This window comes from Epargyreus clarus, unplaced genomic scaffold, assembly GCF_041222505.1.
Source record: "Epargyreus clarus isolate Ecla_fem2 unplaced genomic scaffold, WU_Ecla_fem_2.2 ptg000004l, whole genome shotgun sequence".
NCBI lineage: Eukaryota > Metazoa > Arthropoda > Insecta > Lepidoptera > Hesperiidae > Epargyreus > Epargyreus clarus.
In genome coordinates this window covers 14,078,373-14,105,887 of record NW_027332212.1, presented here as the reverse complement: position 1 = coordinate 14,105,887, position 27,515 = coordinate 14,078,373, and the positions used below count along the sequence as shown (strand labels likewise).

Here is a 27,515-nt window from a genome sequence, read left to right as displayed (position 1 = left end):
ACTCCATACCCAAATACAACAGTAAGTACGCCTTTGCTTCTATGAAGATAAAGGGAAGCAGATATGCTACTTTTAGCATCGGTGATAGATGACGGGTTTTCGGAAGCTAGATGTAGCGATTAAACGTTACATCCCGCAAATGTTTGAGTTCCGGTCGTAGATACTTTCGAATGCTGGAATTAGTATTGAAACGCGAATAACGATGCAGTAACTAAAACGCGTTTCAATATTGCGAACGAATTCAGCAAGTTGCCAGCAGGCACATAGATACCATCGGCAAAACGCGAATTGCCGATACTAAAGCAGCATGTTTGCTAGGACTGTAAATAGACACTGCTTCCCTGCTACATAGTTCTTTTTAAGATTGGATTTAGAAAAATATTAACAGATAAATACATAAATAATAAATATGTAGGTTCTAAAATGCCTACTAAAACTTTTTTACATATATGCTTACTCCAATTTAAACTAACGTATCGAGTGATTTAATCTAATATATAAAATTCTCGTGTCACAGTTTTCGTTGCCATACTCCTCCGAAACGGCTTGACCGATTTTGATGAAATTTTTTGTGCTTATCCGGTATCTATGAGAATCGGCCAACATCTATTTTTCATCCCCCTAAGTGATAAGGGTTGTTCACTCTTAACATTTTTTTATTTATATGGCAACACAACGTTTTCCGGGTCAGCTAGTAATCAATAACTCTATTACATATAGGTAGTTGTGGATACATAGTTCTAGTACACAGTTAATTTTTATTGTATTCCATTATGATAAATTATAATTAATTTATACGACTTGCAAATCGTTCACGAGGTAACCAGTTTGTTGCTTGTGATGTTGAATAATTATAATTATGTTTAACGACATACGAGTCATTATTTAGTGATAATAAGGTGTTTATATTTATTAATTTACGCTCTTACACATCTTACAATAAATTACTCGCTCAAGGATTATTTAGGTGGTCAAAATTCTACCATAACGAATATTGAAGGAAAATATATGTTTTCTTTTTTTTAACAATCTAAAATTCGACTATGCAATGAAGCAGAGAAAGGGAAAATCGGTTTAAAAAATAAAGGCTGTTGAAATCTTTTCTCTTTGACTAATATTCAGAAAAATCGTTATATATCAACATTTAATTATCTAAGGCCATACCGGAAATTTTTAAAAATGTTAACGTTACCATGCGAAATAAATACACATTTTGTAGTATAAGTGTGGTATTTTACATATATTTCAAATGTGACTAGGGGGCTATATGAATTAAGAGTTGCTTATCCATAATTCCTATTTACACTTAATTCCAGCGTGCTCATATCACTACTAAGGTGTACAAACTGTAAAACATTTAAGACACCGTCTTTGAAATTTCTTTGTTATATTTACAGATAGCACTTCAATTTGTAGGACAATAAAATTCACTGTACTTAAGAATCAATAAACAGATTACGGCGCCGTAAAACATTTTATCTCTAATTTATCACGTCCATCTGAAACAATGCAACATAACAAAACAACTCAACTTAGTATCGATATATAAATTGTGTGAAAACACTAATAAATAAACTATAACATTTCTGAGAATCCTTATTGGATGTTCTAAACATGTCAATGAAAAGTTTTGAAACATTTTCCGTTTTCCATACTTCAGTTGCGGTTGACAGCTTGCAGGGGAAACACGCGTGACATAGAGTCGTGAAGAAAATATCGTATGCGTGAATTCAAATTGACTGTATATTGAATTTTGTTTTGTGTAATAAATTGGAATACTGATAGTGAAGTGATGTGCTTTTTAACAATTAACGTTATGAATTTATACTAATTGGTCGTGACTTAACTGTTTATGGTCAAACTTTAATATTTACGTTAATAAGTATTTGATGTTGGAATAATAGATAAATAAAATGTAATTTTAAGCTAAGGTGAAAGTGTGATACGTATAAAATAAACATATTTGGATTATTTAAAAAATGGATTTAGTGAGAAAACTACAAACTGCAAAACGGTTAAAACTCAAAAAATAAACAATGCAAGTCATTAAATAACTTGTTTTTGTCTGTGTGTTATTAAAATGCAAGGATTATGGAAATATTACATTTCGGTCGCGTACCTACTGGTTTTGGGTAAGTACTTATATATAATGTTTTCAATAATAAGAAGTTACATATACTTCAATGTATGAAATGAAAACTGTTGTACTCACAATTTTAACGACTACTGTTAAATTTCTTAAAAGCTTAAGATTAAATGACGAAAGATATTTTGAATTTATTTATTTAGGTACATAAACCTTTATCACATAAATTACATTGACTGATTACACGTAATCAATTTTGGTACTTTAAAAATACTGAAAAGTCCTGAAAGTTCAATACTTATTTTTTTTAATTTTCCGAATATACCTACTTAACTTACTTGAAACGTTCAGGTTTAAGAAGTTTATGAGAGTTTTAGCAGATTATTTTCAGCAATACCTAAATAATAATTATCTATGTTTTTCAATTTTACTTATTATTTTCTTCCATTTTCTCATGTTTACTATTTAAGGGATGTCCGGATAAAATCGTAACGCTATCGACAGCTCTTTAATTACGAGTCACTACTATTGTTCTTTTCGTTATGTACGGTTACTTTTATGGTTTACAATAAAACATGTTTGAATTGAATTTGAATTTAAATAAGTCCGGAATTCTTTGTCGTAATCACGCTCTCTTTTACTTAGGAAGCGAGTTATACCTACGACAAGATTGTATTAAAAATATTAGTTAGTCGATTGTAGCCTACTTTTACGAAATTTAAATATCACTGTCAAACTATGTGAGTCCATTGGAAACCTCTAGTGTTCAAAAACATTGTAAAGAACGCCGACGGCACGTAGAGCGGACCGGTCAATATACCGGTCCGACACGCGGTTCGGGGTTTGATCCCCGAGCGTATAAATATTAAATAAAAGTTTAATTTAGATTTTGGTTCTGCGTCTGGGTGTTTTTGTATTGATTTTTATGTGTCCACGGCACTATACGGGAAATATCCTAATGTGCGGCTACGAGTGTAGGCACCGTATTTTTTATTTAAACAGGGGGAAAGCTTCAAAAGGTACCCGACGACGTGGGAGCGACGCCGGGTTATGTGGGATTTTTACCGCTATAAAACCCCCCCGGTGGCCGTCCTCAACGCTTGGTGAAGAACTCCGGGATCTCCGATGGAACACAACCGGAGTCCTCCGAGCGCGATGCCCCTACCCACACCGCCGTCCTTCCCGGGGTTGCTTGTTGGACGGTTCGAGCTCCCACTTTTGCCGCCCGCAATCCCGGAAGCCCCCTTTTAGTCGCCTTTTACGACAGGCAGGGGTACCGTAGCCCTATTTAGTCCCGGGACTACAGGGACAAAACATCTACAAACCTATGTACATGTCTCTTTGTAAAGTTCCCATAGGTATGTAAAGTCTACGAAGCTACAAAGCATTTCTAGCATACTCCTAATTCTCTTTCTCGTATGACAGTTCTTTTGCTCAGTAGCATAATAGTAATGGTTGATGTTCTTATGATGTTGTAGGGCTGAATGGGAATATCAAGTAAATGCGGATGCGATACTTGCTAAAAAAATATTTATTGTTGAGGTATTTATACGGTAACTTGAACCTAATCGATCACTACGTACTCCACTTGATTGGCACAAACAATGGCTATTGACGTCGAAAGTGAGTCACAGCTCCGAAAACTGAGAGATATAATGATGATAATAATAATTAAATACTTTTATGACGTCATAGAATTAAATACGATTAACATATAATCTTGATGTTAAATCATGATATGAAGGTACAACCCTTTGTGATTCCGGAGGCACCATCGCCACAACTATTTCTGCCTAATAACAGCATGGTTAAGCCCTGTTGTGTTTCGCTTTGAATGGTGTGATAAGAGAGACATAGGTAGGTACTTACCGAGACACTCCAACTTATTCTTCAGTGGTAGGACGCATGCGGCTGTCCTCCGGTAGCACAGTTATCATATCTGGGGTTGATTACAGACACAAATGGGCGAACGTGCATTGGGTGGATTGCATGCTCGTTAAACTTATTTGATACTGCTGTATTATAAAATTAAAAATAGCATTTTATCTTGGGAGGGGTTCAAGTCTGGTTATGCTAAGTAAGACTTATTTTTTTCGCAGACTCTACATAATAACTAAGATTATGTTCTTCTTATTTTTTCGCCTATTGCCTATTATATAAAACATAAAAAAACAACAAATACAAATTCATTTAATATTTAAACAAATAAAAATTCAACAACAGTAACGTTATTTTTGCAACCGGTTACTTAGTTAGGTTTATACTTAGTTAAAAAAGATAAAAATAATATCATTAACTTTTATTATTTACAAGACGTATCTAATCGTACCTTGCTTTGTTTATGATAAATTCTTCTCTTATTAGTCATACACCTTATATGCTGCATGTAAATAAACAATTTTATATAAACCATACAATTAAGCCATGCATACCCATACAATTAAAGTCACTTCTTTATCTGCTTTCACTCGTCATCATCAACCCCTTATTGTCCCACTGCTGGGCACGGGTCTCTTCTCATAATGAGAAGGATTAGGCCATAGTCCACCGTGCTGGCCAAGTGCGAATTGGTAGACTTCACATACTTTTGAGATTTTTTTATATATCTGTCATATATGCAGGTTTCCTCACGATGTTTTCCTTCACCGTTTTAGCAAGTGATAATTAATTTCTAATAAGCACATAATTTTAGAAAAATCAGAGGTGCCTGGGATGAACCTCGAACCTCTCAACCGAGAGGCCGAGTTTCTACCACTAGGCTATCACTGCTTTTATTTTCTCGTAAATAGATCTAAATAAAAAAATGGTATTTTAATGTTTAAAGTGAATGTCTACTCACGTTAAGTCCATAGATTTTAGATATATACCAGATAGGTATTTATAGTGATTTTATTATTTAATTAATGCTCGAATACAGATTAATATAAATAGTTAGTTGTAATTATATTTTATTATGGATGAATATTTAGTAAAATAATATTTTGAAGGTGGTAGAACCCTTTCTGGTTCGACTCCGGCGGCACCACCGCCACACCTATTTCTACCTAATAACAGCAGTCTTAAGCGCTGGTGTGTTCCGTTTTGAAGGGTGTGGTAAGGCAGACAGACTTTTCCGAGGCGTTCCAGCTTAGACCTCAGGAGTAGCGGCGCATCTGTGACCGACCTCAGGTAGGAATATCTAATCCTATCTGGGGTTGATTACAGATGTCCATGGGCGGCAATAGCCACTTACTATGCATAGGTGAACTGCATGCTCGTCCGCTACTCTTATATTATAAAAAAAGGTGTACAACTAATAAGGCTTTTTTGAAGAATTGGGAATTTTCGATGGGTTCCAATCACACCATACTGATTCTATCACCTTTCAAAACATTATAAAAATAGTTATATTAGATCTGGTATTCTATCATCAACTATGCTCATACTATGTATAAATATATTAATACTAATACAGGTGTAGTTCTAGACAAATCAAGTAATAATTATAAGCATGAATAATATAACGCATAATTGATTAAGTCACAATAACAAATTAATACCAGTTTGAGAAACTCGTGTAAGTAATGAATAACCTTTTTATTCTATATTGAAAACAGAAAAAGCCAAGTGCATTTTGGACTCGCACTCGAAGGGTTCCGTACCAACGTTTGATGTCTGTACTCTATTGCAATTATTAAGATCGAGCAACAATAAGAGAACCCTAAAAAACTGTTCTCTATTTAGTTTATGTTTATTTTTTAAAATATTTGTTGTTATAGCGGCAACAGTAAACACATATTGAACCGTTTTAGGGTTTAAGAAATCTACACTTATATTATAAAGAGGAAAACTTTGTTTGTTTGTTTGGTTGTAATGAATAGGCTCAAAAAATACTGGACCGATTTTAAAAATTCTTTTACCATTTGGAAGCTACATTTCCAACGAGTAACATAGGCTATATTTTATATGAAATATATGTGATAAATAGATTTTGAGGCGGTACAAAATTTGCCGGGTCAGCTAGTATATCACATAGACGAACATTAGTGCCTTGGTCAGAGGTTTCTGTTAGCAAACTTTGGTTTGGTTGAACCCTAAAAATCTGTTGTCTACCGGAAGAAATGTATACTGAACTTTAATTAATTCATATTTAAGTCCAGTCGAATAACATTTGATTTATTTAAGACTAAGTGTGCTTCGTGGTTATATCTGCGTTTAAAAAATATAACATACCATACAGATATGTGATAACAAAAATGTTATACCTTCAACATTAAAAAAGTAACATTAGCATCGAGTCCGGAGCTGCGTAGATAGGGATGCATTCGGTAAAAACACTCGGATGGACGGATTTTATAGGCTTTAATTTTTTCTCAGAGAGCCCTAATTAATTTCTAAAATAAAATGTATCTAATATTTCTTTATAAAATCAGCTCTATACCATTAAAAGTTGTGTCAAAATCAGTTCACTTGCTTATGAGATTTAAAATATACTTACTTTCTTATGTTCTGAGTAAAAATATAACTTAGATATTACAAAGAAACGCTTCTACTTTATTTATTTGTGTAAGAAATACTTACAATAGTACAAAGGTAGTACCTACTAACAAAATTCTAGAATGTATCGGCAATTATCCACTAACAGCCGTTATCGTACGGCCTTGTTTTAAATTTAGATTAAATTAATCCAATAGATAACAGATTAAATAATTACAAAGATACGAACAGAAATAGATTATCATGTGCCTTTGTTATCGATTATTTGACTACCGGATCCACGTGGCGCCATATCTTATGCAATATTATGCAAGTTTACGATTCAATCCTATACGGAAGATTTAGAAAAAATCTTTTGTAGTTTTGTTTTAATTTCTTCGAGTTTTATTATATTTGGCTTTAAATGTTTGTGACTAGGAGTGAAATACATTCCCAGGAATGTGGTGTCCTGTTGTTGCTCATCATATGAGTCAGGAGTCAGGCATGGGCAAATTTTTAAAATAGTGAAGGAAAATAGTTAAGAAACCTTACACCGCCTTAGAGTTCTTAAACCTTTTTAAGCCTATGAAAAGTCTACCAATCTTCACTAGGTCAGCGCTGTGAAACATGGTCTACACTTCCCTCTAAAAGGAGAATAATTGCCTGCATTGGGACAGTAAAAAGTTGACGATTGTTGTTTTGTTTTTATATTTATCGTTATATGTGTTCATGTCAACCATAACGCAGGGTACCCCATGTAGGGTTCTAATATGAGTGTATAGAAATCGTTTATAATCTACTTTCACTTAGTTACCATACCATATAAAATGTGAACACGTTTAGGTATCAATCAGTTAACCCAGAATATTTCGTTTTATACAATGTTAATAAGGAGATCAAGAATCCTTTCAAATTCATACTCTACTATTCGATTTAATGTGGATTGAAGTAACTACTTTTAAATAAGATCCATATATTTTAAAATAAATCCATACTGTTCGCATTTTGGGGTACCTTTTTTATTTTGAACGGCGCTAAGGTTCTTACTTGCGGTTAAGTTTAACAATTTCAGTAAGTTCAATTATTTTTAGAAAAATTTTATTAACTAGCAGTGTACTCGTATGTTCGGGTCAAATCCCACCATTTAAATTGGACCTACTTCCCGATATCTGAATGAGGTGAAATTTTTTCTGAGCGAAGAATCGAATACTCCGCACTTATTTCTCATCTGTTTTTTCTATAAGAAGAATTATTATTTCAGAAGGAACACGGTTGAGACCTCGGGAAATAACCGGTTTGTTATGAAGTGCGCAATACCCATTTTTGCGTTGGTTTGCGTATTCTTGTTATAAATTCTTGTTGACACAGCGTGAGTGACGGATTACTGCATCAATAATTTAAAGATAACGCCCCACAAGTTGCCGCCAAGCGATAATAGAAAAGCCTGCGCAGTTGCTATGATCACTGACGAAAATTGTAGAAAAAATAGGTATATCGTAAAATTGTGTTTTTAAATCTAAATAAACTACATGATGTGACAATAATAACTTAATACAGTACAGTAATGTTCGAAAATATTGTTCTGTTGCACTTAAAATAAAACTATTACTCAATTTAAAGTAACATATTTACGGCGTATATAGCATAATCTTTGCTTCAATTGTTAAGTGTTTTAGTTCGCTACTTTATCCGCTGAAGCTTTAAAACTAACTAGCAAAAAAATGCTAAGTGTACGTAAAGCGGTGTAATCGGCTGTAATTTCGTCATTTTTTTTATAATATTGGAGTAGCAGACGAGCATGCCGTCCACCTGATGGTAAATGGCTACTGTCGCCGAGGGACCTCTGTAATCAACCCCAGATAGGATTAGATATTCCTACCTGAGGTCGGCCACAGATGCGCCGCTACTCCTCAGGACTAAGCTGGAACGCCTAGGAAAAGTATGTCTCCCTTACCACACCCTTCAAACCAGAACACAGCAGCGCTTAATACTGCTGTTTTGAGGCAGAAATAAGTGTGGCGGTGGTGCCGCCGGAGTCGAACCACGAAGGGTTCTACCACCTACAAAATTTTCAAAATTTGTAAGTATGTAGGTATTAAACCCAATTTAATCAAAATATATTTTGAACGTAAAGGTATTTAGTTGTATATAGCGCTCTACATAATATTTACCCTCCTTGTAAAGTAAACTGCTAATTGGGCGGGGAAGCGCCGCGGTGCTGTTTACATCCAATTTCGAAGCCCACCAAATTGGCGCCGTCGTGTTTTCTGTCGCTTTTATCCCATGTATGGTCAATATGTATCTATATATAAATGACTTTCATAAATAGGTATTTTATTTATAGATATACACTACATTTCTAGTATGGACTAATGGTTTGAAAATCTCTCCTGGGTCCTTCCGTAGGGGCTCTCCAGGTGATCATTCATCTTACCTTCGTGTGCTTAAGTCGACACCACACAAAGCGTCGACCACACATACCGTCGAACTTGCCGAGTTCGCTGGCTAGATTCGAGTTCTCACTTTTACCGCCCGCAGCCCCTTTTTAGACGCCTTACGACAGACAGGGGATACCGTAAGCCCGAGATTGTAGAGAAAATCATAAACGTGTCTAGCGCGTGAAACTTTAGTCTGAATTAAGTCCAAATAAATATAATATACAGAAAGTTAAAAACACTAAGAATACATGTAATAAAATTTCAAAAATGAACCAAAAAGCTCGCCGTCTCTTTGTGAAGCCACATTCTTTCGTAGTGAATATTCGATGCGTTTGCATGTGCATGCATACGCATCTCGTCACTTGTCGGTTAAAATTAGTCTCTATCCGCTATTCTTGTTAGTTGAAACGCTCAAACATTAACCAGCAAACCTATCTATTCTAGCGGAAAATATAAATATAAATAAATATGTTATGTGTGTGCATTAGCCGTGACCTGTATTTCCAGTTGCATGCATCTCTGTATGCCAATTTGAAAATGGTAGAGCTGTTTGTAGTTCAACTTCGGAAGCATACCTACTTTTGCCTTCAAACAGCAGTGTTAAGCGCTGCTATGTTTAATCAAGTGTAGTCTTCAGGGATACCAACACATCTGTGGCCGAAGCTTTAGGCCTGTTGTTACTCTATCAAGATAGATTAATTATTAATAATGAGCATTAATCTGCCTGGTTTCCGACAAGATTTAAGGATTACTTAACCACTTTATAATAATAGAGCTGGAGTAGAATACGTAAATAAACATATTATCAATACGGTATCGTAAACCGGCATTAGATATATATGTAGTTATAATATCAATATACAGGATGAATTTTTCAAACGGGCCTTCAGGGCCAAATCCTAAACTATAAGGATTAGCGAAAAATGGTGAAAGGAGTTACGAGGCCGATTATGATAAAAACTAAAACTGCATCATTACTTTTTTAAAATATTTTTTTCCTTAGCCGGGAATCGAACGAGTTCATTTTGAAAAAAATTACACCTCTATATTATTCCACTATCTGATAGTGTCGCTTATAAGGATCAAATTCTGGGAAGTAATGTTATGTGACAAATTAAAGGAAAAGGAAAATTTTGAAGAAAATACGTATTTTTCCATACATTGGCATACTAAACCTTAAGGATTATACATAACAAATGATTTATGTATAATTCTTTAGAAACAGACATAAGTCATACCATTGAAGAATTTGTTGGTTAATCAACTAATTATTCGATGTTATGACTATGACATACGGCTTAGTATGAGATAGTAATAGTTTGGCAAATAAGTTACCGCCGTTTTTAGCCTTTATTTTTTAATGAAAATAGGTAACTGATTAAATAGTAAATTCTTATTGTTTGTTGTTTACAACTTCGTTTCAACATTAAATATGATTTTCCATATCTCTTTTTTTAATAATCACTCGGATTTGACTCTAAAAAGTAATTCGCGCAAATTGTCAACTTTACATCCGTATTAAACGAAACTCCGCCCATAGCAAGTAAATCTATTTTAATGGTCCTAAGCTAAGTTGAACATAAAAATATAAATTATTGGGAAACAAAACGTTCATTTCGAATGATTAGTAACATTGAGCCAAAAAAAATGTTAATACACGAAATGTTTAAATTAAAGAAGGGCGGGAATTTAACTGCCAAATTAATATGAAAAAATATGTATTTTCTTAAAATTGAGGCTTTTCCTTTAGTTTTTCATTTATCATTACTTTCCAGATTTTAATCCTTATAAGCAACACTGTCAGATAGTGAAATAATATAGCGGGTGCATTTTTTTTCAAAATGAACTCGTTCGATTCCCGGCTAGGGAAAAAGTTATTTTAAAAAAGTAATGATGCAGTTTTAGTTTTTATCAAAATCGGCCTCGTAACTCCTTTCAGCATTTTTCGCTAATCCTTATAGTTGCGGATTTGGCCCTGAAGGCCTGTTTTAAAAATTCACCCTGTATACTAATTAGATAAACAGATATCGGATATCTATGCCGGTCATAGAGCTAGTAGAGATATTCATATAACTAAGTATAGTTTTAATTTAATTGATGTTTTCTGTCATGATAAACTTTTATTAGCCAGTTTGATTCAAAATACGTTTAAATCTGTAGATTTTTGAAGCAAATGAAATTATTTTACAATTTACAATCTGGTATGTCAATCTGATTTAACAAGTGGTAAAAATACAAAAATGTTGTACATTTACATATCAAACAAGTCAGTTTTATTATAAAATAGACAATCGTAAAATTTTTATAGAGTAGTTTTGTTTTTTTGACGGCTAAGTCGTCGTTGATTTAAATGTTTTTTATGTCATTCATAAAATAAGCGGACATCGGTCCAACAGATAATAAGAGGCCGATATAACTGAGTCTATGTAAATGAAATCACAAAGTCTGCTTTACATAGTACCTTGAACAACTTAGCAAAGTTTAAGATCTATGACCTTATAAAATAATTAGGAAAGACTCCAGAATATATCCATATATCGGGGAAAACACGCTTAGGACATCAAAGGGACGCGTCAGTCAGTAATTCAGTAACAATAAAATAAGTTATCATAGTCAGTCGGTTAAGTATATAGCAAATGCGTTATTAGGTAAACCGACAGTTTCGCATTGGAGATGTGACCGGGTCCGTATCTCACGGTAAACTACCCTCATTCTCGAATACGACTGTCCGCATGGCGCACTATTTTTAAATAAAAGTGACGTCACGGCGTCTACCTGAGGTACAGATAATAAAATTAGCAATCTTATCAAATAAATATATCGATATCCACGACACATATATATCGAAGTAATAAAACACTTATTATAGCTTGCTACTAGTTGTCAGCCAACTAAATGCTGACCGCTCTTTGTAGAAACACATACGCAAGCCAAAAAAGTTAGGTAAGTTATGTACATTGTACAGTGCATTTCATTCATCCATAATATACAAGCGGTACATACCTATGAGACTATTAATAGAGAGTGACAGTGGTTTTCCTTCTCATTAGGATTTCGATAATGTTAAACGACAAGATATCAATTAGGATCGATGGCTTCATGAGACCTCTGAAGCATGGAAGCTGACATTACAAGTATTAAAACTCACTAGGGATCAACCATTTCCCACCGTAAAAAGTTTAACTTTAAAGTTGTTTAAGATCAACCATCAAATTTCCCACCGTCCAAAGTGGCCTAACCTCGTAGATCTGTTAAAGTTACGCTTAAAGTACAGTTATTTTAATTACATAAATACTTAATTCCCTGTAAGATTTTCGTATTAAATTAGCATCTATCATTCCGTATCGTTGATTTGGCAGTGACTCAAGATAACAGCGTGCGGTCTGGAAAGACAAACAATCATTTAATTGGCGGACATTCCAAATAAATATTTCCATCATATCGTGATTTATTATTGGAATTATGTGCTTCTTTAATTTAGTCATCTCCACATATCTGTTTTATCAGAATTTATTACTGTTCCACTGCTGGCTTTTTATCAGAATATGAGCGGGTTGGGTGGGCGTTAAGCTTAAATGAGTATTTATTTTAACTTTTTATTTTCTCTCTATATTTTCGTTTTTGGTTTTGACTTCTAAATCGTTTCATTAGTGCTTCGTAGAACTGTAAATTGATATGACATTAACAACGACAAAAATCTTCCTAATAAAACAAAAATCTGATATTACTGCCCGATCTACTTGTGAAATAGGTGACTGTGTATACTCCTCAATAGTCTTACACTTGGGATTAGGACGTCTTATGGGTTGGTAGATTAAGAACATTATGAGATACTGGGCATATTTTTTTCATAAGGTTAAATTTAGTTTGTAAAGTGTATTTGTCGTAGGTACATATTTAAATATTGTTGGTGATGACGTCTATGATCATATCTAGGTGCAACTAGAACTAATTGTAGCTGACAGGGCCGATTCAGAACTGATCTATCCTTGTCTACAATAAAATCAATGTTAGTGTTATACATAAATACAAAAGTACTACATAAATATTCTTGTATGCATAGTTGCAATCTTCTTATAGCTTAAGTTAAAATAATTAGCTTCCATTTTCTACCGTTATTTAAATTAATTTGACTGCTTATCTATTGAAATTATTTTAAAAAGTACTCAATCGGTTTGGGCAGAAACTTTTCAAGATTGGGAGCATTACAGTAAGTAACATTGGTAGTCAATAATCTGAAAATAACTGCGTGAGTAAATTCATTATAATGCTACGAAAATATTACTTTGCAAATCTCTGCGTAGACCGGACATTCCGAATTATATACGAGAGATATAGTATAAATAGTATTTGAAGCATCGGTGGAGCCGATCTGATGGTAAATGGTATGAACATCTTATTTATCTCTACGTCAAATACGATTATAGTATGTTCTGAGGTCTGATCCAAATGCTAGTGTTGTTGCTATTGAGGACTTAAGTGAAATTTGTAGAATCTTTGCCATAACACGAATTGACACTTTCATTCTACTTATATTCTTCTGGTAAGTCATGCATATACAGTATTTTCTGTATGTTATAAATCAATCTACTGACAGTAATGAATAACCGATATCCCAGTACAGACAGACACCACGATTCTATCAATATGTATAGACGTAAGTTTACCATCGATAATGGCGCCTAGACCCGCATTTGTTATCGCAAATCATTGTAAATGCGGGTGTTTATGAAACTTTTGTATTTACTGAATCAATTATGCTAATCTATTCAAATGTTGAAATATCGACGACATTCGCGTGATCGACGATTGGGAAACAATCAACTCTATTGTCCGACAAACTTGCAGAGGTAAATCATGACCATGTTTGAAATCGAATTAGGTAACTACGGTTAGCACTTGACCTCTGCATATATTTTTAAAATTTACTTAATACAGTTTTTATTTATATTAGCAAAATCTGTGTTTCAGAAGTCTGTAGGATGACATGCATTTGCAAGAATGTCCAGTGTTTGATCCTCGGCCAAGTAACATTCAAATGATGTACATATTCAGATATAGCATATATCTGAATATGTACATCATTTGTGTGAATGTTTGTATAATGTATAAGTATTTTCCACTACAGATTACATAGATCACAGATAGGTATAGTAAATTTAATCACATACCGTTTAGAGTAAGAGTCTAATTTAAAAATAAAATAAAAAATCATATTAAAAACACCAGTCGAAATTGCTACTGAGTTGTTAATGAAAATTTTATTTAGGTATTGACGAACATTAATATATCATTGCTTACGAAGACTAAACAAATTCATTTGAGGTCGTTTTTAATCTGAATATTTAATTATTTGTCATTGAATATTACTACTTTATAACACCTACAAATTGCAAGGATTGGATGAGTCACAAGTGGCGATTGTTTTGACATTTAAAAACACGTTTATGTAGTGATTTCCGTTTCCTAATCATAATATCTAATTCATTATATATGCATACAACTATCATGGTGACTAGTATACATGTACATATGTATACATGTAGTATACATACCAATAAATATTAATTTTACTTTCATATAGTATAGTTCAAAGTATACTTTTATAAAATTATAATAATTTAAATATGCATCCAATCATAACAATCAGAACTCTATACAATGATAAAAATTAGAAGGTACAGCGGAGATAAGCGATGTTGTGTTACTTTATAATGTTGGTAAGAAAGACACACTTAATCGAGGCTTTCCAACTTAGTCTTTGGTCAACGCATCTGTGATGACCTCAGGTAAGACTTCAAAATTATCTAGGATTGATTACATAATGTCCATGGGCGATAGGGGCCATTTAAATTAACTGCTATAAAAACGACCAATGGTATAAAGTACTCTTCGATGCATGTCATCGTTTTATATATATTAATTTTGAAGGTAGAACCCTTTGTGGTACGACTCCGGCGGCACCACCGCCACACCTATTTCTACCTAATAACAGCAGTGTTAGGCGCTGCTGTGTTCCGTTTTGAAGGGTGTGTGTTAGTCCTCAGGGGTAGCGGCGCATCTGTTCCCGACCTCAGGTAGGAATATCTAATCCTATCCTGGGGTTGATTACAGATGTCCATGGGCGGCAGTAACCACTTCTGGTGTATGCAGGTAGCTGTATGCAGGTTAACTGCATGCTCGTCTGTTACTCCTATATTATAAAAAAGCCACTGGCATTCCATACTACTCCGCGACCGACATAGCATAACTTTGTAATTCCATTAAAACTTACATACATTACGGGGCATTGCACGCTTCTGATAACTGATTACCAACGATGTGTTCCTGTTAACATCAAAGGATCGAGCATGTCTTATCAGTGATCAATTAGCGCTTTCTAAATTTACCGTACAAGGTTGTGTTGTAACATGTGATAATAGTATTAGCACCGTTATAAATATTATTCATGGAATATTTAAATTGTTGGAGCATATTTAAATAAGTTGATGTGTACGTTTGATTTTGTTGTTTTTTCTAAGATTTTTAGTTATTGTCAATTTCGAAAAGCATTGCCTTTCACGAGCATCTGTGATTTTGTAAACAACGCCGAATAGAGAAGTAGAGGGAATAAAGATTTTGCGGAGGCCCCGAGGCAGTAGCCCTCCCCTAAATTCAGCCCTACTGCTGCCAGTACCCGAAGTTCCCTAATTCCCTCATTCAACACGGGCAGAACAAGGGAATCATAGGAGTAACATAGAGTATTATCGAAAATAAAGATTTCTCTGTAAATTCAATATAACCTTGCATGTAGTTGCAAAAGCTCGGCCAGTCTTGTATGAACAAACATACGGCGCGATTGTACGTTACGGCTTGGTGATGAAGTAATTTGTAAATAACATTTGGGAAGCAAATAGATATACAATAGACACTTAAAAGGTGGTTTACATAAGGTATATGCGTACGTGTATATTTTTTCTTTCAAACAAATCCGATTTTTAACTTCATGTATTTTACCGTTATCACTAGCTCCCTAGTTTTGTAGAGGTGTTTTCCCGTTTTCTATTTTGGAGATACGCAATTTAAGTAGCTGAATTTAGAAACCTACATTTTAGTACCTTAGAAACATATTTATAAATTTTAAAATTGTTCGACAAACTCATCGTTAGCAACTTTCACTCACAAAGTTTCTAATTCTATTCGACATAATATTCTAAAATCCACCATTTATAAAAGTAGTGTTTTATTACTATTTTATAGGCATAATAAAATAAGCAGGATTTCTACCGGTCGTATAATATTTGACAAATTGGACTTAGCACTGTCGTTGGATTTTTGCTAAAAATAATTCTCATAATATTATTTCAAAGGTACGTACGCAACTACGCATTTAGATCGTGCTTTAGTGCGTTTAATGAAAAGCAATTTTCTCAAAATATTGGCTTTCTAAATGAGTGATAGGTATACCCTGTGGTACGGAATACAACATAATAATAGAGGAGCCCAAGAGGGGATTTCTGGAGTGACTCGAGCGCGGCAGATTAAGATATGGTTACCAACAGCAGTGTTAGCCGCTGCTGTGTTCGTTTTGTAGGGTGTGGTAAGGAAGACATACTTTTCCGACGCATTCTAGCTTAGTCCTCAGGGGTAGAGGCGTATCTGTGGCCGACCTCAGATAGGAAATTCTAATCCTAGGGGCCGTTCAAGTATTACGTAACGCAATTTTTGAAGATTTTTGACCCCCCCTCCCCCCCTTGTAACGCACCGTAACGTTTTTCTATACCCCCCCCTCCCCCTCTCTAAACGTTACGTAACACTCAAGTGTCAATTTTTACCCTAAACTCGCTAAAAAGTTATGTTATAGTTTTTATCCTTGGGCGTGTTCAGCCGAACTAGGTGTCCTGAGTATTCTAAGTTAGTTTAAGTATAGTCAAAGCATATATACTGCTATACTGTACTATACTTAGTCTAACTCAGAATACTCGGGACTCAGTTCGGCTGAACCCGCTCATTCAAGGGATTCCCCGTAAAACGTAAATGAAAAGGGTTGCCAATTTAGGAGTTTTAATTCTCTATTTTTTTATTAAAAATGTTACGTAATGTGTATTAAGAAAGACCCCCTCCCGCCCCTGTAACGCATCGTAACGTTTTACAAGACCCCCCCTCCCCCCAAATTGCGTTACGTAATACTTGAACGCCCCCCTATCTGGGCTGATTACAGATGTCCATGGGCGGCAGTAGCCACTTACCATCAGGTGGACTACATGCTCGTCTGCTACTCCTATATTATAATATATATATATGGGAGATACCTTACATCCTGTAGAGTATACAGAATAAATGCCGTAACGATCATTGTATTTGAAAATAACTCACTTTCCCTCCCTCGTGTGTTTTGTTTACGCTCTAAAGCACTTACTTTGACGTAATGCATTGTGTAAAGTCAGTTAAAGCTCAAATACACTGGAAAACTAATTTTGCCCGTGACGTCATAGTCATGAGACCCGCTACATCTAAACGGCTTGGACTCCTTTGAACTGTGAACGGAAACAACAATGTTTTCAACGTTAACACATTTTGTGGTTTGTTTGTTTTGTACTTCATTGACTTCGTTTTTATTTGGTGATGCGTTACGCACGTTCCATATGTACAAAAACAATTTAACGTGCCGAGTCCCTTCATTTTATTATGATATTAAACGGTTGAAAAAAGTTGTCAGTCACATGTCACTGTGTGCGTTATCTAAATTGATATTATGAAATTGTTGCGGATATGACGTCAGACGTCAAGCTGTCCACTAATCACAGGCAACCCTGCCATATTGTAGCCAACCCTTCGTCATAGCCATTGATTAAAGATCTAGTAAACGCGGGATTGGATTTGGAATGGGATTAAATCCAGGAGATGGGCGACTGTCCGGCGTGGTGAAATATCTCAAATTCAAGTTTTACAAAAATGTTCAGCAATAAAAGAACACATACTTGATACTGAGCTATCATTTACGTTTTTGCTGGTAAAAGATAAAAGAGTCTCTGGATATCTGGATTACTACAATTATATGCAATTGATTTACATATAGGACAACCATCGTCCTTCGGGATACCAACGCATCTGTGATCGGCTTTAGGTAGAATCACCGTTTGATATCTGTATTACATTTTTACATGTCAATGAATGATAATGACCAAATACCATCAGGACTACAACCTCGTTTGCTACTCCAATCATGTAAAAAAATCTTCGTAACCTTGCAACTTCGCAAGTCGTAATCGGCAATTCTTATAAAACACACATTCTATGATATTTAATCTAAAATATGCGTTAATTGAGTCGCGCTCCCTACAAAGTCAGACGGAACAAATTGAGAATGGAAAGCAAACGATGTACCTACAGTCGTAAATTAAAGGCTGTGTTATTTATTCGTCCAACTGTACAATTTTATGGCGATCCGAATACATAAAACTGAATGTTTTACTATCAGACGCACTCCTTCGGAGATGCTTTTACAGTAACAAATAAAAATATAGATTTATTTGCAGATCTATGTTGCCATAGTATCTCGTCAAGGTCTTTGGGTACGTCTAAAACGTACCTATGTGTTTGAAGGCGGAAGAAGTTTTCATGGTTCTTCCACACATCAATCATGGGTACAGTTAGTTTGCAATATAACAGTGTCAAGCATTGGTATGTTCTGCTTTGAAGGATGTACTAAGGGAGATACAGTTTCAAATTAGTATTTAGGAGTGACTGCCCTCATGTAGAAATTCGAACCTACCTTATATATAAACACTAGCAGAACCCGCGGCTTCGCCCGCGTAAAAAAAAAAAGATATAACAGACAAATACTCGTAACTGTAATCGTAAATTTGTACCTTTAACAATTTTAACGATAAAATAGCATTAATATTTAATTAATAACAGCTTTTTTTCTTCACTGTGTAACTAAATTGGTCAAGCTTTCTTCAGAAACATACACTAAAATTCTAATTAGTGGACTGTAATGAAACTTTCTTTAAAATATAAGTTTCATGTAGGACACAATAATTATTATTTACTCTATTCCATAGGAACCGTCCATGTTATATGCGGCCTTACATACAGTGGTTCTTTCCAGGGTAGCTGGCTGGGCGGTTAGAGCTCCCATTCTTGCTGCCCGCAACTCCCGAAGTCCCCCTTTAGTCTCGTACGACAGGCAGGGGATACTGTAGCCCTGTTCTAGCCCAAAAATTTTAATCCAAGGTCTATGTATCTATCACATAACCATCACTAATCCACGCATAACCACAACCATACCCCACGGCAGGACAAAATGTTGGCACGCAGTGTGTCCAAAGTAGTTGCGATGTACCTAATCAGTATACCAAAATTACGCATTATCATATATGAAATTTGCACCCGTCCACGTTGTCGTGTATTTGTCTGAATAGACGTTATCTGAAATTTTACGTTTCTAACTTCGAACCTAAAAGATTCCCGTATATATACATATAACACTTCTTTTACCTCCTTAGTAGAATTTCAAAAACATTCCTATGTACATATGTATCAATAAATACTTTATCATCAAATTTCTGAAAGCTAATTCAACACCTGCGGTCGGCAAGCCGACAGGCAAGCCGGCAAGCCACGGGTGGTGTATGGCCCGCGACTTTTCCTTGTGGCCCGCGGGTCTGCGCGTTACTAATAATTTACCAAGTGCAAGTCCAACCCGCACCTTGAGCATTCCATACAACTAAAATTTTTATTTACACATTTTGTGAAAATTTCAACTGTCTACCTCTAACGGTTTAAAAGTTAGTTGGAAAAATATCGAATAGCAGTTTGTTGTATGGGGACCCCTTTTTGTTTTCAACTTTTTTATTTTTAGTATTTGTTGTTATAGCGGCCACCGTTATGCATCCTCTGTAAGAATTTCAAATGTCTATCTATTACGGTTCCAGAGATAGAGCCCTGTGACACACGGACAGACGGACAGACAGTGAAGTCTTAGTAATAGAGTTCCGTTTTTATCCTTTATGTACGGAACCCTAAAAAACCGTCGATGTGCACTTCAACACGCGTAATACATTCCCATGTTAAAAATATATGTTACGATGGCCCGTGGAATTTCACCCTACACTAAACCTCTCTGCACTCTGTTCTTTTTCCAGACACGCCAAAGGAAGTAACTTCAACAACGGTTTTTAAAGAATCTTCCTTTACTTATAGGTTTCTAAAGGTGGTAGAACCCTTTGTGGTTCGACTCCGGCGGCACCACCGCCACACCTATTTCTACCTAATAACAGCAGTGTTAGGCGCTGCTGTGTTCCGTTTTTAAGGGTGTGGTAAGGGAGACAGACTTTTCCGAGGCGTTCCAACTTAGTCCTCAGGGGTAGCGGCGCATCTGTGGCTGACCTCAGGTAGGAATATCTAATCCTATCTGGGGTTGATTACAGATGTCCATGGGCGGCAGTAGCCACTTACCATCAGGTGGACTGCATGCTCGTCTTCTACTTCTATAGTATAAAAAAAAAATAGTACCCTAATGGTGGTTGATTGTTGAGTTGCTAAAATGCTGAAACAGATGTGTAAACAGAAAGGCATAATGCATACACCCTTCTATAGCAGTCTTAAGGGTTGATCTAAATATCTAAAAAAAACCGATGCTTCATTGATTGTAATGATAATTTTTCATAGTGGTCGCTCCCGAATTAACGGAGTTTGAAATAAAATTCCAACCCCCATTTAACGACCTTAAGGGATGATTTTCCAAAAATAATGGTATAGGTGTTTAATTATTTTCTATCGAAAACCCAAATACCGATTTTTATACAGTTTACATTAAAACTGGAGGACTTTCATACAAACTTACAACCCCTATTTTACCCTCTTGAGGGTAGATTTTCCATAAATGGTGTTAAAAAGTTCTATTATTTCTAACAGGAAAGCCAAATGCAAGTTTTTAGAGTCCTTGCTTCCGAATTAACGGAGTTTGGAATAAAATTCCAACCCCCAATTAACGACCTTAAGGGATGATTTTCCAAAAAAAAATGAAATAAGTGTTTAATTATTTTCTATCGAAAACCCAAATACCGATTTTTATACAGTTTACTTCAAAACTGGTGGACTTTCATACAAACTTACAACCCCTATTTTACCCTCTTGAGGATAGATTTTCCATAAATGGTGTTAAAAAAGTTCTATTATTTCCAACAGGAAAGCCAAATGCAAGTTTTTATAGTCCTTGCTTCCGAATTAACGGAGTTTGAAATAAAATTCCAACCCCCATTTAACGAACTAAGGGATGATTTTCCAAAAACAATGAAATAGATGATTAATTATTTTCTATCGAAACCCAGATACCGATTTTTATACAGTTTACATCAAAACTGGGGGAGTCTCATACATACTTACAACCCTTATTTAACCCAAATAAGGGTTCATTTTCTAAACGGTAGAATTAAAGTTCCACTGTATCTAACCAGTGAGCCAATGGCTAACTTACATAGTGCTGGCTTTCAAATTGGCAAATTTTAAAATAAGCTGTTAACCCTTATTTTACCAACTTAAGGGTTGATTTTCCAAAAATGGTGAAATAGGTATTTAATTATCGAAAACCTAAATACCGATTTTGATAGCGTTTACATCAAAACTGGGGGAATTCTATACAAAGTTACAACCCTTATTTAACCCACATAGGGGTTGATTTTCCAAAAACGGTAGAACTAAAGTTATTTTATATCTAACCAGCAAAGCAATGGCTAACTTTCATAGTACTGGCTTCCAAAATGGCAAAATTTAAAATAACCTGTCAACCCCTATTTAACCACCTTTAGGGTTGATTTTGGAAAAACCCTTAGATTAGATTTTTATTACTTTAAATCAGAAAGCTAAATACCAATTTTCATCTAGTTTGCTTTAAAACTGACGGACTTTCATATTAACTTCCAACCCCCATTTAACCCCCTTAACAGTGGAATATCAAAAAATCCGTTCTTAGTGCGCATCTACGTTATAAAATGAAGCTATATTTCATAAAATTTTTTGGTCAAGTTTCAGAGTTTTAAAAGCGATAGATTGGAAGATAAATTTTTTTTAATTTTCAACGCCCCCGCACTCCCCTCTGGGGGTGGAATATCATAAAATTAGTTTTTAGTAAATTCAAACATGCCAAAAAGAATATCCTGACTAAGTTTCATACCTATAAGAGCTGTAGTTTTAAAATGTGATTTTTTTTTAATTAACACCCCCGCAACCCCTCTTGGGGGTGGAATTTCGTAAAATCCGTTCTTAGCTGACCTCTACTCCGTGAAAAGAATATTCCTACCAAATTTCAAGTCCCTAGCTCTAATGGTTCCAGAGATATCGTGATGAGTGACTATATACGTGGAAATCTCTTATATATATATATATATATATATATATATATATATATATATATATATAATATATAATATATATATATAGATAAGAAGATAGATAATGCAAAAAAACTTTATATGCATTTGTTTTCAATGTCATGGGCTATGCGCATGAAAAGCATAATTATTAGGTACGAATTTTTAACTTTAACAGTACTACGTACTCCACTTTAGGTAATATAATATATAGACCCTTTTATAGTTCGATTCTGGAAATATGTCACAGCTATTTCTGACTAATATTAAATTTACAGCGTTGCTGGGCTCTTTAGGAAGGGTGTGGTAAGGATGACATAGAAATCCGATGCTCCCCAACTTAGTCCTCAGAAGTAGCCTTACCTGTGGTTGACCTCAGATAGAACTGATATCTTATCTGGGATTGATTACAGATGTCCATGGGTTGCAGCCACTTACCATTAGATGGACGGCGTGATTGTTTGCTATGTTTATATTATAAAAAATACGTAATAAGTCAGATCTATACCTTTCGCTTCTTGGAAACGAATTTGAGTAAGTACATATTGTTCACATATTGCCGAACCCTGCTTGATACATAGATTTTAACGGACAAAACCTCGTAATAAATCGTATTGACCATCTCTAGGTACTTGTGACCTCGATACTATTTGCATACATTGTTAGCGTTGAAATTAGAAGTTTATACACTACACTATACCCGGATTTAGTTCACGTGGAGTATTCCTTAAGCTGTTATTGCTATTTCTCGGTTTATAAGTCATCGTAGGTGCGTCGTCAACATACTATCCCACTGGTCTCGTACGTCAAAGGGTTTATAATATAGCAGTAGCAGAAGAGCATGCAGTCCTGATGGTAAGTGGCTACTGCCGCCCATGGAAATTTGTAATCAACCCCAGATAGGATTAGATATTCTTACCTGTGGTCGACCACAGATGTGCCGCTACCCCTGAGGACTAAGCTGGAACGCCTCGGAAAAGTCTGTCTCCCTTACCACACCCTTTAAAACGGAACACAGCAGCGCCTAACACTGCTGTTATTAGGTAGAAATAGGTGTAGCTGTGGTGCCGTCGGAGTCGAACCACAAAGGGTTCTACCACCTTCAAAAGGCCTTCAAAGGGTTTTAGGCCGTCGTACACTGTGTTGATCAAGAGCGGTTTGGTAGATCGTAGTATTCTTGGTTCGACATCGGATTCGTGATCGCAATTTTTATTGAGCGAAAGTATTTTTGTTTTTGTACTTATGATATTACACCTACCTATTTTTGTTTTTCTTCAGAATTTCACTCGGATACAGCTTTCATTTGTACATTCATAATCTTCATCTTATCTTAGTCAGATAAGTACTTTTAATTACCTTTAATATAATTAAACCAAAGTCACTTAACAACGATATAATAATAATATTATTTTGTATTTGTACACGTACGTCGATAAAACGTGATAAAACGCAATAAAAGACATGAGCTTTTGTTGGTATTTCTTTTCCCGCGCTTTGTTATTTATGACTCGTCGCGCAGATAAATTAGCCTAGTACCACAGAATAAATAACAGCCCTACCCAATGGTATACTGAGTGTCTATACCCTTTATATTAATGAAAAATACTAATATATTACTTAAATTATAATTCAGTTTAAGTTATAATTTTGCCTAGAATTTTATTAGGATTTTTAGGCTAGTTGCATTTTTTCTTAATTTTTTTTACTTACAAAAAGTATGCAATGTTACAAAATAAATGTAAAAAAAAGATAAAATTATATAAAAAAATAAACATTTGTTTTTTTTCTTTTCATGAAATGGCATAAGTGAGTACATCGATAATGGCTTGCTACTTAGATTACATAAAACATCAATATTTACACATGCAATCTGTTGTTTTGCACTTGGCTTTCTCGAAGTAGATAAGGAGTAGAGATTATCTCGTAATATTATAATCTTATTTATTCGGCTTTACACTGAAATAAATGTCTTCCAGTATGTTGATATCGTAAATTGTACAGATAACACTTATAATACCACAGATAATAAATACATGTATCTATTTTTAGAAGAATGCTTTCTGCAACGTTGGTACATCATTGTACAATTTATAAAATTCGACAGTACGGTACCTTAACCTTGATTTTAATATATATTCGTTAATCAACACAGACTACTAATTTAATTATTTCGGAAATATTTTTTTGTATTTCCACATAGATAAGTAAAGATTACTCACTCCTAACAAGAAAATGTACCCAGTTTTGAGAATTGAAATAGTTGCGTAAAAAGTTTTGCCACGTCTCCGTGCTAAAATGTCCCTAAAATATTTGAAATAATAATTTATTAATTATGTAAATTACGCAGTATTAGTTATTTATTTGTAAATTTTCTCTAAAAATGTTTTTATTTGTCAAGAATTCAATAAAAGAACTTACTAATAAGCCGTTTGTGGCTTCATTCAATTTCAAGGCGGCGAAGTATCTTCACTAATCTATGTATTTCCAATTAAACAGGACTTCGCATTGAAATAAACAGGAAATGTGCTCTTTTCGAATTCTTAATAAAAGTTATCATCACATCATTTACCTAGTTACTTTTTTAAGACTAATAGCCATATTATAGCCATTAATACATATACATATATACATATATATAATTGTATATATGTATATGTATATGATATCTATCCTACTTATCTATTTTGTGCACACTTTATTTGCCTTTCATACAATTTTTCTGACCATAGGGGCTGCTGGAAGAAATTCCAGGTTGGAATAAGTAGTCCTTTGTACTACATTTCTTTTTAATACTCTATTTCTTTGTTATGTTCTGTGTACACAAATTTGTAAAATAAAATAAATAAATAAATAAAATAATAGCCCAAATATTTTCACATTTATCTCACATCATTAATTTTCGAGCCGACGATCCCTGATAATTTCAAACTGAGCAATAATTGTCTAATAAAGTAGTGAAACAACAACACAATTATTTTTAGCCACGACTGTAATAACGATTGTGCCGATCCGTCCGACTCTACCGAGAGTCAGGGACGTCCAGGGAACCTAAGTTGAGTTATCTTCAAATATTATTCCTATTATATCACGCTGACAAGGTGCATAATTGAAAAATATTGTAAAGTATTTAAGTACTTCCACTTAAGCACTACAAATGCGACAGAACCCTTCGTTATTGGAACGTGGTGGCACCATCGCTACAACTATTTTTGTCACAGGACAACTGTTTTAAAAGTTGAAATTACAAACTTTTAGGGCAATGCATTTGTAGACTCCATTATCATAATTTCTGTAATAGTTAAGTAAGTTATTATTTACTTCAATTTAATTATTAACTTGGGAAAAACAAGGCTGAATCAAATTGGTTGCGATGCAAACGGTCCAATCGTGGTAAGCCGAGATTGTCCATCTATCCCTCCATTAGCCTTGTGGAATCAGTCAACAACTCTAATGAGGCCGACATCCTGCGAGTCCATAAGCACACATCATTTATTTATCCAGCTATATTTGGCGTGACCCATCCCGGCAAGAGGAAAACGTAAACATTTCTCGTAAATAAAACGCCCTTTTATCGGAGAAATAAAACGAATTGGTCATTACAACGTATTGTGTTGAAGGCTCCTGGTATCGGAAATAGTCCTGGTAATAAAGAGCTTGATTGCTAAATGATGCCCTGGCATTAAAAAGCGTTATTATAGAAATTATTATTATATTTATTTATAAAGATTAGTATTAAATTATTATTATAAAGATTAGTAAAGTTCACACTTTGCAATTCGACTCTGGAAGCACCACCGCCACACCTATTTCTGCCTAATAACAGCAGTGTTAAGCGCCGTTGTGTTTTAATTTGAAGAGGTAAAGATACATACTTTAACCAAGGAGTTCCTACTTAGTCCTCAGAGGTAGCAACAAATCAGTTGCCGACCTCGGGTAGGATACCTCTAATCAACGCGCTTTTCCTAATGATATTTTCATATTTTAGACGTACCTTATAAAATAAATAATAAAATAAAATATACCTACAGCTAGGCATATAAAAATTACGCCTCCACCATTTTCCCAATTCGCGTAATAATGATTTCGAAGCCGAAGTCGTAATATTTACTACTCAATTTAAGATGAGGTCATGTGAAAACCTAACGCATCTTTGTCTTTTGATGTGAAACATCTATAGCCGCACGTAAAACCGATTTCTGGCGTGGCGACGCATGCCGTGGCCGTGGTATATATATACAGTCTTTTGAAATAAATTCGTATTTTTTTGTATTTAATGAAAATAAATGTTTATTCAATAAATAGTCATCGTTATCTGGAAAAAAATCGTAATATTTTATTTTATCATTATGACATATTTAGTTCTTATCACAATATGTTATTTTCTGCATATTTCTTTTACAAAATAATGTCGATGTTTCACATCTGCCAGGCGTCCCGTGACGGCTCACATTTTTTTTATATCCATTACTACTCTTTTAATATACTTCTGTAGATACTAACTATATATATATATACTAACTATATATATATAATATACTTCTGTAGATGCTACTAAACCATAGATATATTATACTAAGATAATATATCTATGTACTAAACTTATACAATTTGACACGGAAGTTTTCCCATTTTAAAGATATTTTTTTAAAACGTGTTGAGACCTTGCGCTTTGGATCAAAATGTATTGCGGAAGTAATACTAAAAATCCTTTGAGGAATATAAAGATTTTATTCCTTTTTGTACATTAATGACAATTTACGCGCATTTATTTATTTCATTAACGCGCATTGCATATGAATCATTTTTGTTCCGCGAACTTTTTTCTTAAACTATGCAGACATCTTGAAGTACATTTGACTGTTTATCCGTCTAATAAAACAAGAGCAGAAGTTACAACATAGCCGGTAAATTGAACTTTAAAACTCTTACTGATAAACACAGATCTCAATATTTACGATAGTACACCCAATCTCAACTCCGGGTGTTCATCGTGGTCCGATTTATCGCTTATAAATTAATTTAACGACATTTTAATCGTACATATTTGCTGATTCGTTTAATTTGTCTGTTAGTATCGCTTTTTACCTCCGTTGCAATCGTAAAAACAAAATTCTGAGGCTACAGCTGATTTTCGGTGTAGATTGTAGAGTCTATAGGCAGAGGTTATATACACACTGAATT

General features: G+C 34.5%; 1 protein-coding gene across 1 annotated transcript in view; it reads left to right on the top strand.

The window, feature by feature from the left end:
* Positions 1-1,675: 1,675 nt before the first annotated feature.
* Lgr1 (Leucine-rich repeat-containing G protein-coupled receptor 1) overlaps positions 1,676-27,515 on the top strand; it is a 44,537-nt gene continuing 18,697 nt past the window's right edge. Inside the window, exon 1 of the mRNA XM_073093473.1 lies at positions 1,676-2,132. Within this exon, the coding sequence (XP_072949574.1) occupies positions 2,081-2,132 (52 nt within the window). The 5' untranslated portion in view covers positions 1,676-2,080. The remainder of the gene's footprint in view (positions 2,133-27,515) is intronic.